At 54.4% G+C, this 18,424-nt stretch overlaps 1 protein-coding gene across 1 annotated transcript in view; it reads right to left on the reverse strand.

The window, feature by feature from the left end:
• ALMS1 (ALMS1 centrosome and basal body associated protein) overlaps positions 1-18,424 on the reverse strand; it is a 72,786-nt gene that overhangs the window by 21,584 nt on the left and 32,778 nt on the right. The window contains exons 4-10 of the mRNA XM_088056384.1: positions 14,614-17,518; positions 12,924-13,083; positions 10,782-12,206; positions 10,117-10,247; positions 3,499-6,034; positions 2,566-2,691; positions 1,449-1,610 (exon numbers count right to left, since the gene is read on the reverse strand). Coding sequence (XP_087912510.1) covers positions 1,449-1,610; positions 2,566-2,691; positions 3,499-6,034; positions 10,117-10,247; positions 10,782-12,206; positions 12,924-13,083; positions 14,614-17,518 — 7,445 coding nt within the window. The remainder of the gene's footprint in view (positions 1-1,448; positions 1,611-2,565; positions 2,692-3,498; positions 6,035-10,116; positions 10,248-10,781; positions 12,207-12,923; positions 13,084-14,613; positions 17,519-18,424) is intronic.

Genomic DNA, 18,424 nt, shown 5'->3' on the forward strand with positions numbered 1-18,424 from the left:
AAGGGCAATGTTTATAAACTTGTGTAAGAGGCTTCCTCCACATCCTCCTGACAAATGAGATCAGGCTTGGGAATGCCAGGCAGAACTTTGCTATTCCTGGCTTTTTAGAAAGTTACCAAGAAATGGAAGGAATGTAAACAGGCAAAAAATAAAAATAAGTTTGTACAGAGAAACTTTTTTTTTTAAAAAATACATAACTTGCATAATTTTAAGCTCTAGACAAGCTCTGTGGGTAGAGGTAATCTTTTATTAGATCATCTAAAAATATGGTTGAAGAAGTCAGGGAAGATTTAAGACAAGTCTTTCTTCTGAAAGCATCTTTAAAGTTCCAGCTGCACTGGCTGCCTTCACAAAAGAGTCTTTCTCCTTACAGTTCTTTTCTTACCTGGGCCTTTAGACCACCACAGCTATAAAAAACTGTTAGAAGATAATTTTATATTAACACTTTTGTTCCCCTCTCATTTTTATCCCAGTTACTGATAGCCTTACATAATAACCATTGAAATTTTCCTCTGCAAATAAAAATTGTCTTCTGGCAACACCAAAATCTCTCCATTCTGAGAGGAAAAACTCCAAAGATAAAAACCCCACCTGAAGGAAAAAATGAAAATAATCAGACGGAACCTCTATCAACACACCAGGACAACTTCCTGACAGGAAACATCAGGAGAGCAGCTGCTGCAGGACAGATGGCAGCCACCCAGGAATTGTCACAGTGTCCAGGGATGAAAACCTGGCAATCAGCCACTCACAGTCAGTATTTGTGCTGAACAAACCTGTCCACGAGGATTCATGTCACCTGCTGCCACCAGAGCCAGAGTCAAACCCCAAAATCAGCTGGACTTTGGCAGCATCCTCAGCAAACGGAGCTCGGGGTGGCCCCTGGAGGAGCAAACCCCGACCCCCCTGCCAGGGCAGGCTCCTCCAGCAAGGCCAGCTTGGCAGGGACAGGGACAGGGACAGCAAAACCACAGCCAAAGGCTGGGGACAGCCAGGGGACAGAGGAACCTGATGTGACATCACAGGGCCGTGGGCAGGGACAGCCCCAGGGAATTCCTGACAATCCCACACAGCCCTGGAGACACAGGAGTGCCAGCAAATACTGATGGCCAAGTATTCCATGGAATTATGGAATAGTTTGGGTTGGAGATACCTTAAATCCCATCCAGTGGCACCCCTGCCACTGCCCCAGGCTGCTCCCAGCCCTGTGCAGCCTGGCCTGGGACACTGCCAGGGCCCACAGCCTCCCAGGGAAAGCTGCATTTTATCTCTCAGGGAGAAGCAGAAAGACCAGGAAGAGAAAAACGAGTCAAATTTAGCATTTTCTGGCAGACTGTCAGCAATGTCACTGAACCACGGATCCTGAAATGTCAATCTTCTCCTCTGACTTCTTTCACGTGTACGAACGCACACAAACAATTACAGAATTAAAGCCACGTTCCAATTACCTGAAGACTGTTCCAGTGGTGTCCCCTGCTCCTCAGCCCAGGCCAGCTTAGCCCTGTGGCCATGGCTTGTCCCTCTGTGCTGGGCAGCTGCCCTGGCTGGAGGGGAATCGTCCCCCAGGGCCAGCACTCGGGCCAGGAGCACTGCAGCCGCATCCTCGGACCCTGCAAGAGAGCAGCACCAGTGCAGTGGGAAACAGGGAAACAGGGAAATGCCAGCCTCAGCCTGCAGCCAGCAGCCCTGGCAGTGTCCCAGGCCAGGATGGACAGGGCTGGAGCAGCCTGGCACCGTGGCAGGTGTCCCTGCCATGGCAGGGCTGGGCTGGGCTGGGATTTAAGGTCCTTCCAAGCAAAGCATTCCATCACTCCATGATCTCAACATCAGAAACCCACAACTGTCCCCACCAATTTCTCAACCCTGCCAACCCCACCTCGTTACATCCCATGGATTTCCTGCTCTCAGCTCCCTCAGCTGCTCCCCCTGAGCTGAGCCCCGAGTGCAGCAGGGACTGGGAAAAACAAAATGTGTTTTTTCATCCTGCTGTACGCTTTCCTAGCACTTTGTGCTGCTTCATTTGCATAGTGAATTTTTATATATGGCATCATCATTTCTGCAAAACAACAGATTTGTATCACATTTGTTCCTCTCATTTTGGACACGTTTCCTCAGATAAACTTGAAAAAGGTCAAGAGCAGGGACATCTGAAGCATGCCCAGCACAGTTTGGCTGTAGTGACTGATCTGGACACTGCTGGCAGTGTTGGATCCCCTGGGCACCACTGCTGGAATCCAGAGCTGGGCATCTCTAACACGAGTTTTGTCTATAGATAACTTTGGATATTAAAAAGCTCCGAGTGAGATCAACCTGCAAATAAAACCTGCAATGCCCAGTGATCCATTCCTTCCAGGGCAAGTGGCAGAGATCTGAAAGGGTGAGCAGTAATTCCCAGAGGAAAGTAAGGGATTGTCAGGTTGTAGTGCTCCTTTCCAGTGCCAGAATGGAGCAGGAACCCCCTTTCCAGCCCGGAGATGGAGGGCAGAGCTGCAGAGGAATTGTGTTTGTGGGGTCACAGCTGATTCAGGGCACCCTGTTGAGCCCTGGAGGAGGAGGATGCAGTACCTGAGTGGGAGCTGTTTCCGCTGGCCTCGCTGGTCTCTGGGGACACGCTGGCTCCTGATCTCTGGCAGGGCACATAATACATGCCAGCACTTCCCAAGGGCTTGTAGGGCAGCAGCAAGGGCTGGGCTGGGGGTGGAAGGGAAACAGTGAGCAGGAGCCGGGCTGGAAACCTCCAGTGCAACAAGGCAGGGCCTGGGGAGGCTGCTCGGGGTGTTCCTGCTGCTAAAGCCTGAGAAATACCCCCTTCTTTAGCAAATTGCAACTACTATTTCATTAATTAAGTTAAATAACTGAGTTTTTTAATACCCACCCGAAGATAGAAGGTTTCCATCACTTACCTGGGAAAACAGCTTCACCTATTGAGTATTAAAATTGTGATCAGGGTGGCAAACACTGACTTAGAGAAACATCCCCTGGATCCACAGAGCTCCCAGTTTGTGGGAATCATTTTAAAGGAGTGGGGATATGTCCCTCAAGTCAATAAAAGCAGCAAGAGAGCCCCAGTACAGAACACCACTGTATTCACCACTGTGAACATCCACGGCCCTCTGCTGACAGATACCCCAAACCCTGCCCAGTTTTCTGTTTAATTCTATTAAAAGCAGCAATGTGCAGATTTCCCTCTGATTTTTTTGGTGTTACCTTGATTAGAGAGTAATCAGGAATCAGATCCACCTCTCACTGAACTCCAAGTGAATCAAATCCAATCATCTACACACAAACACCAGAAAATATTCTCCAACCACGCTTGGACACAATGAATTCAGTTCTAGGGAAACCTGAAGTGAACCCAAACTGTATCCACACAAATCCCTCCCGACAAGGCTGAAAAACCCAAGTTTAAGGGTTGGGTTTGGGTTTCAACATTTATCAGCATCTTAACCTTGTACAGATTCCAGTCCACAGACACAGGTAAAACAGGAGTTTGCTCACCAGGCTGCCTTGGGAAGGGAGGAATCTCCCTGTGGGATGAGGCTGGAACGCCGGGAGCTTCAGGGGCTCTGGGGAGCGACGAGTGCTGGGCAGCATTTCCCCCCTGCCAGGCATCAAGGCAGATTTCTGCTGAGAAGCTGGTCTTTGTAGGACTTTCTGTGGTGATCTGAGTGGCAGCATCAGAAGTCCTTCTCCCAGGTTTTGCAGGAGGGGCAGAGCTGGGGATCCCCTCTGCACCCCGAGCCCCTGAGCCCCGGAGCAGCAGCAGCAGCTCCTGCCTGGGGGGAAACGCCTGGCTGGGATCTGCCACTGGCACAGCTGGGCTGGGATCCTCTGGAATACCCTCAGCAGGTGAGAATTTAGGAACACTTTCCACCGAAGCTTCTGGAGCTGCTTTTAAAGTCGCTGCCTGAGCCTTCACTTGGGGTTTGTCCCACAGCCCCATCCCAGCTCCAGCGGTCCCGGCGCCGCGCAGCTCGGAGCGATCGGCCCTGGAGGAGAGGGTGATGTGCACACAACTCAGGAATCTCCTCACTGCTGATGAGGGAGCCTCAGATGTGCTGGATAAAGCCTCCTCTGCAGGTAAAGGGTGAGAAGAAGCCTGTTCTGGAACGAGAGCTGCCTCAGCGGGGCTTTTCCTGCCCTCTGCCAACACCTCACTGGGGCTCTTCTCCAAACCCCCCTGTGCAGCTGCACCTGAGCCCTTCTCCAAACCCCCCTGTGCAGCTGCACCTGAGCCCTTCTCCAAACCCCCCTGTGCAGCTGCACCTGAGCCCTTCTCCAAACCCCCCTGTGCAGCTGCACCTGAGCCCTTCTCCAAACCCCCCTGTGCAGCTGCACCTGAGCCCTTCCCCAAACCCCCCTGTGCAGCTGCACCTGAGCTGTTCCCCAAACCCCCCTGTGCAGCTGGACCCGAGCCCTTGGAGCTGTCACAGAGCTGGGTGTGCCCAGCTGGGATCTCCTGCTGCTGGGGTGAGCTGACAGAGCGGGGTTCAAGCAGTGCATTTATTTCCTGTGCCGTGCCGCAGCGCAGCCCCGCAGCCCCGGTGCTCTGTCCGTGCCCCCCAGCCACAGCTGCAGCCGGGATTTGGGGCTGCTGTGCACCCAGGCTCTGTGTTTGCCCAGTGTGGATGCTCCCAGGCCCCCAGGCTGTTCCCTGAGGAGCTCCAGCACTGGCAGCGGGGACGGGAGGAAGCTCTGCAGCATCTCCAGCCTCCCGGGAGCGGGCCAGCGTGGGGCTGGGGGGACAGCTCTGGATCCTCTCCCAGGGCTCTGTGGCCAGCCTCTCCTCCCCAGGGCGAGCACAGGGAGCCTCCCCCGGCAGGATCCCGTCCCTGGCCAGGCTGGGGCTGCGTGCCCGGGACCCCAGCGGGGCCGGCGCCCGTCTCCACGAGCAGAGGGTGACGGAGGAGCTCGGCTCGCCCGGCTGCCCGCGGGCACGGGGGGCAGCTGCACCGCTCCCTGCACAGGGATCCCCTGCCAGGGGGGCACAGAGCTCTGCCACGGCACTGCAGTGCTCCACGGCTCGGTGCTGCTCACACACTCGCAGCTCAGCGGTGCTCTGGGGCTTCAGCTGCATGTCCTGCAGCCCAGCAGTGCTCTGGGGCTTCAGCTGCATGTCCTGCATGTCCTGCAGCTCAGCAGTGCTCCTGGGCTTCAGCTGCATGTCCTGCATGTCCTGCAGCTCAGCAGTGCTCCTGGGCTTCAGCTGCATGTCCTGCATGTCCTGCAGCTCAGCAGTGCTCCTGGGCTTCAGCTGCATGTCCTGCATGTTCTGCAAGCCAGCAGTGCTACGGGGCTTCAGCTGCATGTCCTGCATGTCCTGCAGCCCAGCAGTGCTCTGGGGCTTCAGCTGCATGTCCTGCATGTCCTGCAGCTCAGCAGTGCTCCGGGGCTTCAGCTGCATGTCCTGCATGTCCTGCAGCTCAGCAGTGCTCCTGGGCTTCAGCTGCATGTCCTGCAGCTCAGCGGTGCTCCAAGGCTTCAGCTGCATGTCCTGCATGTCCTGCAGCCCAGCAGTGCTCCAAGGCTTCAGCTGCATGTCCTGCATGTCCTGCAGCTCAGCAGTGCTCCGGGGCTTCAGCTGCATGTCCTGCATGTCCTGCAGCTCAGCAGTGCTCCGGGGCTTCAGCTGCATGTCCTGCATGTCCTGCAGCCCAGCAGTGCTCCTGGGCTTCAGCTGCATGTCCTGCAGCTCAGCAGTGCTCTGGGGCTTCAGCTGCATGTCCTGCAGCTCAGAAGAATTCCAGGGCTCCAGCTGCATGTCCTGCAGCCCATCTGTTCTCCGAGTCTCCAGCTGCATGTCCTGCAGCCCAGCAGGACCCCACAGGTTGAGCTGCACGTCCTGCAGCAGGGAGCAATCCCAGGGATCAGCTCTAGGGACTGGCACTGCTGGTGGGGAGCCGGACTGGAAGAGCTGTCTGTCTGTCTGTCTGTGCCTGTCCCTGGGAAACCTGGGAGCCTGGAAACGCTCCTGGTCCTGTTCCTGCTTCCTCAGATACTCAGAACCTGCTCCCAAACCACAGAGCCACGGATCCTGAAAAACAGAGCACAGTTCCCAGAGGTCATTCCTGGCCAAAAGCTGGATGGGAAAAGCCAAAGCTGAGAGCTGTCACTAACCAGGAGTTTATCATCAGGAAGGGAGGGAACTCAGCTCTTAACGACCTAATTAGAACTTTATCCTTTCTAAGTGCCAAGTGACCATGCCCAGCTCTGCTGACCCCAATCCACGGGAGGTGCTGCCCTGGAGGACACCAAGAGCTGAGATCTCACCTGGGTCTGCACTGATGGAACACAGAGCTGCTCCCACCCCGACAGAACCCCACAGCAGCCTGCACAGCCCGTGCCAGGGAGCAGCACCTCTGCCACCGCTGCCGTGGGGCACTGGCAAGGGACAGGACAGGGACAATTCCATGGGGAGCCAGCCCTCCCAGCCCGTGTCCGGGGTTCAGGCAGCACCCTCCTGGGCACAGAACCTCTGGAATGGCCTCAGGTTGAACCAGAGGACGGTTAGATGGGATCCTGGGAACAATTTCTCCCTGGAAAGGGTTACCAGGCATTGGAACAGGGAGCTGGTGATGTCACCGTCCCTGGAATTGCTTAAAAAACGTGTGGATGAGGCATCTGAGGATACTTCAGTGCTGAACATGGTGGTGCTGGTTGGTGGCTGGACTTGATAATCTCAGAGGTCTTTTCCATCCTGAATGATTCTGTGATTCCAACCGTCAACATAAATTTATAAATTCAAGTGTAATCCAAAATTCCACCACTTCCACTGAAGAGAGCAAATCTGAGATAAATGTGCTGCCATGGAGATGGGCCAGATAAGCTTAATTAGGGAAAAGAGACACAAAAATCTGGGTTATATTTACTTTTTCCTACTGACTGGGACAACTGTGGAAGCAGCAGAGTCTATTCCAGTAATGAAGCAACACGGGTCCCTGGGTGATTACATCCCCATCAACCACCGGGAATTTGGTGAGAAACAGCAGTGGGAAACATTTTTGGTGTAAACCAAACACACAAACAAGTATTTCACAACAGCTTTCCCAGCCTTTCTCCATCCCAGATGTCATGACAGCAGCAACTAGGGCCTGGATCATTATCCCACCTCTCTAAGGGGAAGTTTTATGCATTTAAGGCAACAAATCAGTTTCTTTGGCATTTCCTCCAGCCAGGAGGGAGAGCGAGGGCCTGTGGAAGAGCACAGGGACACGGAGCAGAGCTGTGCCAGCACAGGGATGATCCCAAGACTTCTCCTCCCTGCACCACGTGCCAGTTCAACGGCCTGAGGTAATCCAGAGCAACTCCCACCAGCGAGAGCAGGCACAGAAGTTGTGATAAACTCATCTTCCCAAGCCTTTCACATGTTTTATTGTGCCTGTTATGTGTCATCCTTCCAAAAAAGCTCCCTGTGCCATATGATCCACAGGAGCCTGCAGAGCAAAATTAGAGCTACAACTCCGTGAACTTCCTGGAGAAGTGAGAAAGCTCAAGGAGTGGAAAAGTACAGCAGGGAGGGGAGGAAAACACTGCACCAGGGGGAAAGGAGCTCACAGGAAAGGGAAGAGGGAGCATCTGGCAGCCTAAAATACAGGTGGGGGGATCAGGTTTTCAATTTCGGAGGAGAATCCTGAGGCTGAAGATGTTGGAATTGTATTTACATCCAACAGCAGCTCCAAACCTGCCATGGCAGGGACAGCTCCTGTTATCCCAGCTGGATCCCATCCCAATGTCCAACCCGGCCTTGGGCACTGCCAGGGATCCAGGGGCAGCCACGGGAAATCTGGGAATTGCAGCCCAGGCAGGAATTCCTTGCCAAGATCCCAGCCCAATCTCCCCTTTCCCACTGGAAGCCATTCCCTGGCTCCTGTCCCTGCAGCCCTTGGCCCCAGTCCCTCTCCAGCTCTCCTGCAAGGGGCTGAAGTTCTCCCCAGACCCTTTCCCTCTCCAGGTGAGCACCCCCAGCTCTCCCAGCCTGCTCAGGTTGAATATTCCAGGGGTTCTGAGCCTCTCCAGAGCCCTGGAGGCCACGTCTGCAGCCCCTCCTGGACCCTCTGCCAGCCCAAGGTGGGGCACCCCCAGGATTTCTCCTGCTGTGACAAACAGCTCCCAGAGACCCTCAACTGCCTCAAAAGATGGAAAATCTTCCCAAGAAAAACATCCCAGAGAATTTCCCCGAAGTGTCCTGCTCCTTTCTCTGCCCACAGACTTCACACACTCCCCGTGGCACACAAGAAAATGCCTCAGTGGCACCTGAACTCCTGGAGCTGTCACCTCTGGGGAGGAGAGGCAGAGTCTGAGCATTCCCAGAGAACATCCACCCCAACAGCCCCACACAGAGATCCCAAAGATCCCACTGGAGCAATTGTTTGCTGGAGCTGTAGGAACAGTTTGTCCTTCTCAGTCTGAAAAGCTTAGTACAGGAAAATATCTTTTCCTAATCTTTGCTGTGTTCTTTTTAAGTCCATGCACAGCACTTAGGCTCTAAACTTCCCCACTTATTGTACACAACAGCTCCCATTAAATTTACAGATTATTTTGCCTGGCTGTGTTTTTTTTTTCAGTGCAGCAGTTTTGAACAATCTGTATTTTTCAGTGACAGTGTTTGGCTTGGAGGGAAAAATACATTTATCTTAAGTACAATTTAAAAAACCCAGTCACCTTCACTCTGCAAATTCAAACCATTTTTTATCTCAAATTAAAAACATTGCAGTGCAAAAATATTTTTGAGATCAAAGCAGGAGGTGCTGTGGTTGAACAAAAGCAATTTCTTGGCAGCTTGGTTTGCAAAATTAAGGTGAATTTCTTCTCACTCTAAATGTGGATAAAACAATCCCCAGCTGACACTGAGTCACAGAAAGGTAAAATCCTTGGCTCCACACTGCACAGAGTTCATTTCAGGGACAAAGCTGTGACCAAGCAAGATCTAAGAGCTGGGGGGAAAAAAGCTTTGATGCCTCTGGTTTTGTATTTGTGTTTTGTTTCTCTCTTTTAAGAAATCTGAATTTTAAGAAATGTGAATTTCTAAAATATTAAATAATATTTAGGTAATTAATTTATAAATGATTATGAATAAAACAGTCCCTTTCTTTTCCCCCAGCTGCCCAGATTCCAGCAATCCAGGAATACCTGGGAAGTGTGGCCTGATGGGTTTTGGGAGCTGCTCCCAGCACTGCTTCCAGAGAAGCTCTAAACACAGAGTACTCCTAAAGCACTGACTGTCACTCCTGCTAATGCAGGGCTTTTAATTAAAACAAACAAACCAACCCCTGCTGCTTTTCCTGGGAGGCAGGCAGGCTGCATGAGCAAACAGGAAAAAAAAACAAGGGAAAAAATAAGAAGCTCTTCCTAAAGCTCAGGGCACTTCTCTGAAACACCAGTCCCTAAAAATCCTGCCATAACCACCCTGGGCAGCAGAGCAGGGCCAAAAATGGACATTTAAAGTGAAAACAAAGGTACCACACTCCTGCTCAGACAAATTCCAGCATTTTATACATGAGCTGGAAACACTCCAAAGAGATGCACAAACCATGGCAATTCCAGGGCAAGTTCTCCCAGACAATCAGAGCTGCAGAGCCTGAACCTCCTCAGCCCTGAGCCCTGATCCACCACCGACACTTCCACACCCCCCCAGACCCTTCCCAGGCTCTTGTGGAGAACATCCTGTGCCCACCACTCTGATTTCCCCCGGCATCCTCACCTGCAGGAATCCTGGAGCAGCCCCTTCCCTCTGAGCCAGCGCAGGGACAATTCCCTCCCTCCTGCCCCAGGAGCCTCTCAAGGCCAGCTCCACGTGGGCAGCACCCAGCAGACACTCCCAGTGCCCGAGGATGTTCCAGGGACACCCAACTCCTGCCACAGGCACAATCTGCACCTCCACAAATATTCTGTGGAAAGAATTCCTCCAGACAATCCAGAACCAGGAGCTCTGGGCACTTTCTCACAGCAACTCTCCCCCCACATCTCTTCCTTCACACCTTCCTCTGGGGCATCTGCAGCCGAGTGTCACCCCCACAGCCAAATCACCCCAAAATGCCTGGGAAAACCACAAAAAGAGCCATGAACACCCCAAGAGCAGGTGCAGCAGCATTTCCCCCAGCCTGAGCTGGTTTGTACCTTGGCTTGTGCAGATTCCCTGGTCTTTGGGAACAGCTCTGCCTTCATTCCCTCCATCCTGTGCTGGGTCTCTTCATCCCTGTCTGGCCCAGACTCCTGGGACTGGCTGGCCAGTTTCAGCTTCACCCAGGCTGCCAAAAACACAAACCACGAGAGGTTTCCTTTCCCATTTAGTGTATGAGAAGAGTTTTTAACTTAAATCAAAGCTGTGCATTTCCAGTTACCCCAGCTGAGAGAACAAGGACCACATCAAATTCCAGAGCTCCTGGAATGACCAGGAATAATATAATGTAAAATGGCTCCTTGAATCCAAGACTCTTTCCTGGTTCTGTCATCTTCATAGTTACAGACACAAGTCAGAGCTCACTCACACAATCCTTTCCCACATTCCTGACAATAATTGTGTGGACAAAGTAATTCTTTACAGTGATGTCAGGAAAATAAGGTTTTCAAACTGGAGAAGCCCAGTTCTACCACAGCACAGATTACAGGAGAGCGTCCCTCACCGGAGCCCTGTCCCATTAAGGCACAAATTAAATTAAAACACAAACAATCCCCTCGGAGGCAGGGAGCAGCCTCAGCTCTGCTCACAGCCACCTCCCATCACACCCTGATACAATCCCACAATTTGGGATGTGCCAAACCCACCCGAGCCACGTTCTCACCTCGGATTTTCCTCTCCTGCTCCTCGGCGTCCCTGAGGATCTGGTGGGCGGCGGTGCCCGGGGCTGCCGGCCCCAGGAGGCTCCGGACGCGGGCGGCCAGGGAGTCACCGCTGCTGTCCTGGAGAGCCCCCTGGAACGTGCCTGGCTGTGCCCTGGTGCTGCCCAGGAGGCTCCTGACACGGGCACCGAGCGAATCCCCACTGCTGCTGTTCTCCAGAGCCCCCTGGAACGTGCCCGGCTGTGCCCCGGTGCTGCCCAGGAGGCTCCTGACATGGGCACCAAGCGAATCCCCACTGCTGCTGTCCTGGAGAGCCCCCTGGAACGTGCCCGGCTGTGCCCTGGTGCTGCCCAGGTGTCCCCCAGTGCTGCCCAGGAGGCTCCTGACACGGGCACCGAGCGAATCCCCACTGCTGCTGTCCTCGCTGCTGCTGCCCCGTGTCCCCTCCGCCCCTCCAGCCCGGCCCACAGAGCCCCGGGAGCCGCCCGGGAGAGCGGGGCCGGTGCCCGGGGGCTGCAGGGGAGGAGGGCCCGGCTGTGGGGCCGAGCTCAGGGCGCTGCTGGCTCCGCTCTGTGCCAGCCCCACCAGCACAGCCTGGCTCCTGGGCACAGCGCTGCACCCCTCTGGCTCTGCCCTGCCCTGCCTGGGCCGCTGGGCCGCTCCCCTCAGCCCTTCCCGGCGCTGCAGGCTGACAGCCGAGGGATCTCCCCGTCCCCGGTGGCAGCTGCCGGGATCCGGAGGATGGAACCCCAGCCCCTCTCCCCGCACACCCCTCTGGGTGACGGGCTCAGCCCCCCGCGGCTCGGGGATCCGCTCCTTCCCCAGCCTGGGCTCCCCGGGATCGGGCTCCCTCCCAGGCAGTGCCGGGGGAGCCTCCCCGGTTTCCGTGCGGGCAGCTGAGGGGAAGGCAGGCCGGCCCCAGCCGGCAGCCAGATCCTCGGCCCGTGCCAGCAGCTCCCGCAGCTCCCGCAGGGCCCCGGAGCCCATCGGGGAATCTCCTTCCCACCCCTGGCTGCTCTCACTTCCCCCGCTGCAGCTCTGGGACCCTCTGTCTAATTCCACTCCATTCCCAGCTCCAGACAAAGCCCCAGCAGCCCATCCCTGCAGGCTCCAGGGCTCACGGCCAGCAAAGGGAACCCGAGCACTCGTCCCCCCATCCCGGGCACCGTCCCTGCCCGAGGAGCAGCTGGGCACGTCCTGCTCCGCTCCAGCAGATCCCGGGGAACCCTCCGCACCCCGGGCTGGGGACGTGGGGACAGCCAGCCCCGGCTGGGGACCCGGCACACTGCCCTGGCTCTCTGGGTGCTCCCCGGACAGCTCCCGGGGGGACAGCACCGCCTCAGAGCCCCCGGGAAGGGACACGCTCCCCGGGGATGCCGCCCTGCCAAAGCCGGCCTCTGACATCTGGAAGGCTGGCAGCAGAGTACCTGCAAAGGAACACAACACTCAGTCACCTGCAGGCTCCAGAAACATCCCTGCTGTGCTCCAGGCCACAGAAAGGGAGGGAAGGATTCAAGTACTGGAAAATATTTAAGGTGCTGTTCTTAGGATGAGACTTGGGCTAAGATTTCTGTAAGAATTGTCTCCTGAAAGAAATCTCAGGAGTATTTCACATAAATATCAAAGAAAATACAAAACTTATTGAGGAAATATGGAATATCCTGAGTTGGATGGGGTCATCCATCCGACCCCTGGCCCTGCAGAGTCCCACCCTGTGCAGCCCTGGGAGCAGTGTCCAGGCTCCTGGGGCTCTGGCAGAGTCGGGTGTTACGAAGCCACACCAGCTTGGGTGAGGATGATGATGGGTGGATGGACTTAAGAACAGATCTGGTCAGTTATAAAAATACACTGAACAAATCCCAGAATGCAAAAGGAACCAAGAATTATTCCTCTCCCAGGAAGGAGAAGTCCAGTCCCATTCCCTCAATCCCAAGATACCATTCCCATCTGAACCGTTTCCTTCTGAAGGACTCTTGGGAAAAGAGAAACGCAGGGAACAAAGCCAGCGTGCCCTGCAGTGCCCACAGCCCCGATCCCTCAGGTCTGAACACTCCCAATGCCCACATCTCCTGCTGGGGATGGGGAAGGTGGATCCCAGGACAGCCCCGAGGCGCAGGAGGGTGAGCTCTGTGTCCTGCCCGTACCCTGTGCCTGCGGGGGGACCCTGGCCAGGCAGCCCACAGGATCCTGCAGGCTCCTGAGCTCCGAGGGGGAGAACTCCAGCTCCCACAGGGGCCTCCGGGGCACGAAGGGCGCCAGGATGCTGCCAGGGGACTGCTCGATGCCCAGGTTCCGCAGGTAGATCTGGAAAACATGGAATAACCAGTGCTTAGGGAATGGATGGATCCTGGGCTGGCAGAGCTCTTTCACCCCGAGGCTGGGCACTGCAGGAGTGACAACTCTCTCAGCTTCAGCCTCACCTGCTGAAAATTCCATTTCCCAGCTGGAAGGAGAACACAAAGGTTTGGTTTAAAAACCTTCTCCCTCCCCAGGCTGCCCAGAAAACGCTGCCAGGCTCAGGAATTCAAGGCAGCAGCCGGGAATCTCCTCATTTTTTAGGACAGGTTTGTTCAAGCCTGCCAGGCAAATAGTCGGGAGGACTTTTGTCAGAGCTGGTTTACACACAGATATTATATGCAGGAAAAAAACTGCCATAATTTTCCTTGACTTCATCACCTGTAGAGCAAATTAATTTCAACTCATCCACACTATGTCCTAAACTAGCCAGGAAAATTAAATAAATTACCTTACACATCCCAGCCAACTCCATCTCCCACGATTTTGTTATAAACCTCCACATTAACAGCCAGGTAAGTGACCTGATCTCCTTTACCTTCCAGTGGTTTATGGGAGCAGAATTCCTCAGAACTAGGCTGGAGAATGTGTAATTATAGCCAGGAACAGAAGTCATCTCTCTGTCTCATGAATTTCATTTCAAACACCCTCCCTCCAATATTTATATTTGTTTCACCACGGGTTTGCAAAGACAACAGAGTGAAAAGAGCTTCCAGAGCACATTCCCAAAGACCTGATGATTATGGAGTCATCCTGTGAGAGGAGCAGCCTCTTACTCAGAGGATAATTTGTTTGTCAGTACCATAAATCTGCATCTCATTTGCTATTAATGCACAGTGCTCTCCATGGCCTGCAGCCCCCCAGACACCAGGAAATTGGGAACAGCCACACGGGATGGGAAGGGGGGAACGAAGAGGCTCTGAAGGTCCTTTATGAGGAACACATCAAGGATTCACAACTGAGGCCTCAGAAACTGGAACAACGTGAAAAAGCAGAATGAGAAAATCCCAGAAAAGGAGAAATTTCATTTCCAAGGAGCTGAGTTTGCCCCTCCTGCAGAGCTGGGGGTGGAGTTCAGCTCTCCTCACTCAGCACTGAGCCTGAGCCTCACCCTTGGATAATGAGAGCCTGATCTGAGAGAGCCCCCAACCCTCCCTTCCCTTTCCTGCTGCTCCCCTGACACCCCTGGGAAAGACAAGACACCTTTCCCACTCCCAGCCCTTTCCTGTCCACGTTAAATATTACCAGAAGTTATTTTTCCACCTCTGTTTAAGATAAGCTGAACCAGTATCATGGATGAAATTCACTGTAGCACAGCCCTGTGTAAAAACATTTGTTTTGCCTTGTAGTGAGTGATTAGATCCTCTCCTAAAAGGGGAGTGGGGGAAAATGGAAAAGTGAAAATGGAAGAACTGGAATGGAAAAGTGAAAAACAATGGAAAACTCTGAAAAAAAAAAAGTATAACTGAAAAAAAAATAGGTAACTCTGGGGAAAAGTGGGTAACTCTGGAAGCAGAGTTAAATTAGAACAGAACTTACCGGGATCCTTTCCTCAATATTAAACTCTTCTTTCTCAGGAGTCTGCAGCGCTGCTCCAGGGGGGATGGAGCTGTTCTCTCCTGCACTGGGGCAGGGCCTGGGCACCACCAGGGAGCCCAAACCACAGCCTGGGGCCCCCTGAGGCTCCCCAGAACCGACAGGAAAATCCAAATTCTCCAAGGAAACAGCTCCAAAGTTTTCCATGATATCGTGTCCAGTGGGAATATTCAGCTTGAGGGACCGATTTTCCTTTTCCTCACAATCCTTGTGCTTTGTAAGGAGCTGAGCAACGCCGCACACGAACACATCTGGGGCCGAGCTTCGCCTGGTGTCGCCGTGCCCAGCTCCAGCCCTCCGTGCCAGGGAGCCCATGGAGGAGCTCTGGGAGCGTCCCACGGTGGGGCTGGGGTGTCCTGGAGGCTCCTCACTGCAGGCTGGGCTGGTTCTGACCGAGGTTCTGCTCTCACTGCAGGCTGGGCTGGTTCTGACCGAGGTTCTGACCGAGGTTCTGCTCTCACTGCAGGCTGGGCTGGTTCTGACCGAGGTTCTGCTCTCACTGCAGGCTGGGCTGGTTCTGACCGAGGTTCTGCTCTCACTGCAGGCTGGGCTGGTTCTGACTGAGGTTCTGACCGAGGTTCTGCTCTCACTGCAGGCTGGGCTGGCTCTGACCGAGGTTCTGACCGAGGTTCTGCTCTCACTGCAGGCTGGGCTGGCTCTGACCAAGGCTCTGCTCTCCCTGCAGGAGCTCAGGGAGGCGTCAGAGCGGGATCTGCCCCGAGCTGGACCGAGCAGGAGGCCTTCGTGAGGGAAATGCCAGCTGCCCAGAGAACCTGCCCCACTGGAGGAGGGAGCAGCGTAGTCCTTGGGATCCCCAGGGCTCCTCTGTCCTGCTAAAATACAGCTTGCAGCCCTGGGAAGTGAGCTGGAGGCTTTCCTTGCAGGGGGAAGCGCCCCTGGGACACCTGAGCTGTCAGGAACCTGCTCCGGCTGGCTCACGTGCCAGGCTCCCACCTTCTCCAGGAAACCCAGCGCCGGGCAGGACTGGATCCTGCCACAGCCGGGGGATTCCAGCCTCAAGGACTCCAAATGTCCACAGCTTTCTTCCACTGCACTCTGGGCAGGATCTTCCTTCCCTGGTCCAGGGGCAGGGGACTCCCCCGAGGTTTCCTCATCTGAACGGGAAAGAGAGGCCCGAAGGTGCGAAGGGATCGCCGGGACTCCACGTCCTTCTGCCTTCCCGGTTTTCTCGAGGAACACCCCAGGGGTGGACTGGAAGTTGGGACGAGCCAGGTGCAGGGAGAAGGAGCCCTCAGCTCCCAGGCTGAAGGAAGGGGAGATCTCTGTGACTTTGTGTCCCCTCTCTATGGAGAGCTCGGAGCCGGTCAGCTCATCGCTGCCTGCGGCGGGCTCTGCTCCCCCCGGGCAGTGCCCAGGGCACCCCGAGGTGCTCCCAGCCGTGTCCTGGGGCTGGCTGGGGGGCACAGCCGGCTCCTCTGTGCCCAGCCTCGCTGCTGGCTGGCTCAGGATTGCTGGCAGCAGCTCCTCGGGAGCAGCCGTGAGCCCCCAGCCCCTGGGGCCAGCGGGCAGCTGCAGCCCCCCTTCCTGCCCCGGCCCCTGGCCCGGCTCAGGGGCTGCTGCACAAGGAGCACCCTCAGCTCCCCACCTTCCAGAACGGTCTTTCCTCCAGCCATCAGAGAAATTATTCAACAAACCAAGCTCAGGCACCTTCTTTCCTTTTTCCTGCCTCTCCAGGACTCCACTCCCAAGCACTTTTACCTTTTCCTGCCACGCCCCCCTTTCACTTTTCTCTGAGAATTTGGTCAGTGCGGTTTTATAGGAGGAGTTTCCTGAGGATGAGGATTCCTCCTCCTGCCTTGGGGACTCCTTGTCCCTCTCTGACAGCTCAGAGGCAGCAGCTGGGCCATTGCTGCCCTGGGAGGAGCGTCCAGAGGAGTGTCCAGAGTGTCCAGAGGAGTGTCCAGAGTGTCCAGAGGAGTGTCCAGAGTGTCCAGAGTGTCCAGAGGGGTGTCCAGAGTGTCCAGAGGGGTGTCCAGAGGAGTGTCCAGAGGAGTGTCCAGAGTGTCCAGAGTGTCCAGAGGGGTGTCCAGAGTGTCCAGAGGAGTGTCCAGAGGGGTGTCCAGAGTGTCCAGAGGAGTGTCCAGAGTGTCCAGAGGGGTGTCCAGAGTGTCCAGAGGAGTGTCCAGAGTGTCCAGAGGAGTGTCCAGAGTGTCCAGAGTGTCCAGAGTGTCCAGAGGAGTGCCCAGAGTGTCCAGAGGAGTGTCCAGAGGGGTGTCCAGAGTGTCCAGAGGGGTGTCCAGAGGAGTGTCCAGAGGAGTGTCCAGAGGAGTGTCCAGAGTGTCCAGAGGAGTGTCCAGAGGGGTGTCCAGAGTGCCCAGAGGAGTGTCCAGAGGAGTGTCCAGAGTGTCCAGAGGGGTGTCCAGAGGGGTGTCCAGAGGAGTGTCCAGAGTGTCCAGAGGGGTGTCCAGAGGAGTGTCCAGAGTGTCCAGAGGGGTGTCCAGAGGAGTGTCCAGAGGGGTGTCCAGAGTGCCCAGAGGAGTGTCCAGAGTGCCCAGAGGGGTGTCCAGAGTGCCCAGAGGGGTGTCCATCCTTCCCAGCTGTGCTCCAGGGCTGCTCCAGCCCCTTTCCCAGCCCCTCCTCTGGAGCTGGCTGTGCTGGGTGTCCCCTGCTCCGGGGTCCCGGTGCCTCCTGCTCGGTGCCACCGTCCCCCCTGGCCAGCGGCTCCCCAGACAGGGAGCTTTGGGAAGCGGCTCCGGGATCCGCGTGTCCCACGGCCTGGGAGTGCTGGGATGGACTGGGAAGGGCTGGGCCCCTCAGGGCTGCGCTTCCAGCGATGTGGGAAGGCTCTGAATGCTCCAGGGATGCTCCAGAAACATCCGGGATTCCTCTGGAAAGGGCAAGAAAAGTGAATTTCTGATCATTTCTCTTATTTCAACATCTCTGGCTTAAATCAGAGGCAAAAGAACTTCAGGTGACAGCTGGGGGTCAGCAATATTCACACAAATACCCATAAATGCATCCCCTAAAGGGGCAAAAGGAACAAAGAAATATCAAAAATCTCCTACAAAATAAAAGCTCAAAAATGATATCACAATAATATCAATTTCTACTTACTATAGCAATATTTTTCCATCTCTTTAGGACTGAAACATTTTTCACTTCACACACTAATAACTGTTACTAGTTAAATAAATTAAATATGCAGTATGTACTTACACATATCTCAGCTTGTCTATGAGTTTTTAATATAAATCACCTGCTCATTATATCATTATATATATCATTATAATAATTATTCTTTTAAAGGATATAAAAGCAGCCAGATCTCAGATAAGCAACAAATTCCTATAAAGCTCTAATACTCATATTGGGGATTGCTTAATTAATAGTTCCTTTATATTAAACATACCATCAAACCCTAATAAATGTTATTCCATGCAAGCAGAGCACCTCGAAATGCAGGTGACAAAGCCTTTTAGTGAAACAGCTCTTTCTTTATGCATTTTAATTTGTACTGTAAATTCCACATATTGCTCCAGCATACAGAAACCACAACACTGTCCGTGGACATTTTACTCCTGCAAATACAGAAACCTGATTTGTGTCCCCAAAATTTCATTTTTGAAAGCTCCAGAGATGTTGAAGAGGGTGGAGCTCCTCATTTTCCCGTTTTCCTGGGGTACCTCAGCGTGACAAGCTCAGAAGAGCCCGGTCCCGGTTTTCCCTTGCTCAGACTCTTCCAAAGGCAAAATCCCGAGGTTTTGTCCCTCCACACACACCCAAATCCCAATTT

Source organism: Pseudopodoces humilis, chromosome 6, assembly GCF_049639895.1.
Source record: "Pseudopodoces humilis isolate 2021_Gansu_Grassland_sample_001 chromosome 6, ASM4963989v1, whole genome shotgun sequence".
In the NCBI taxonomy this organism is placed as follows: domain Eukaryota; kingdom Metazoa; phylum Chordata; class Aves; order Passeriformes; family Paridae; genus Pseudopodoces; species Pseudopodoces humilis.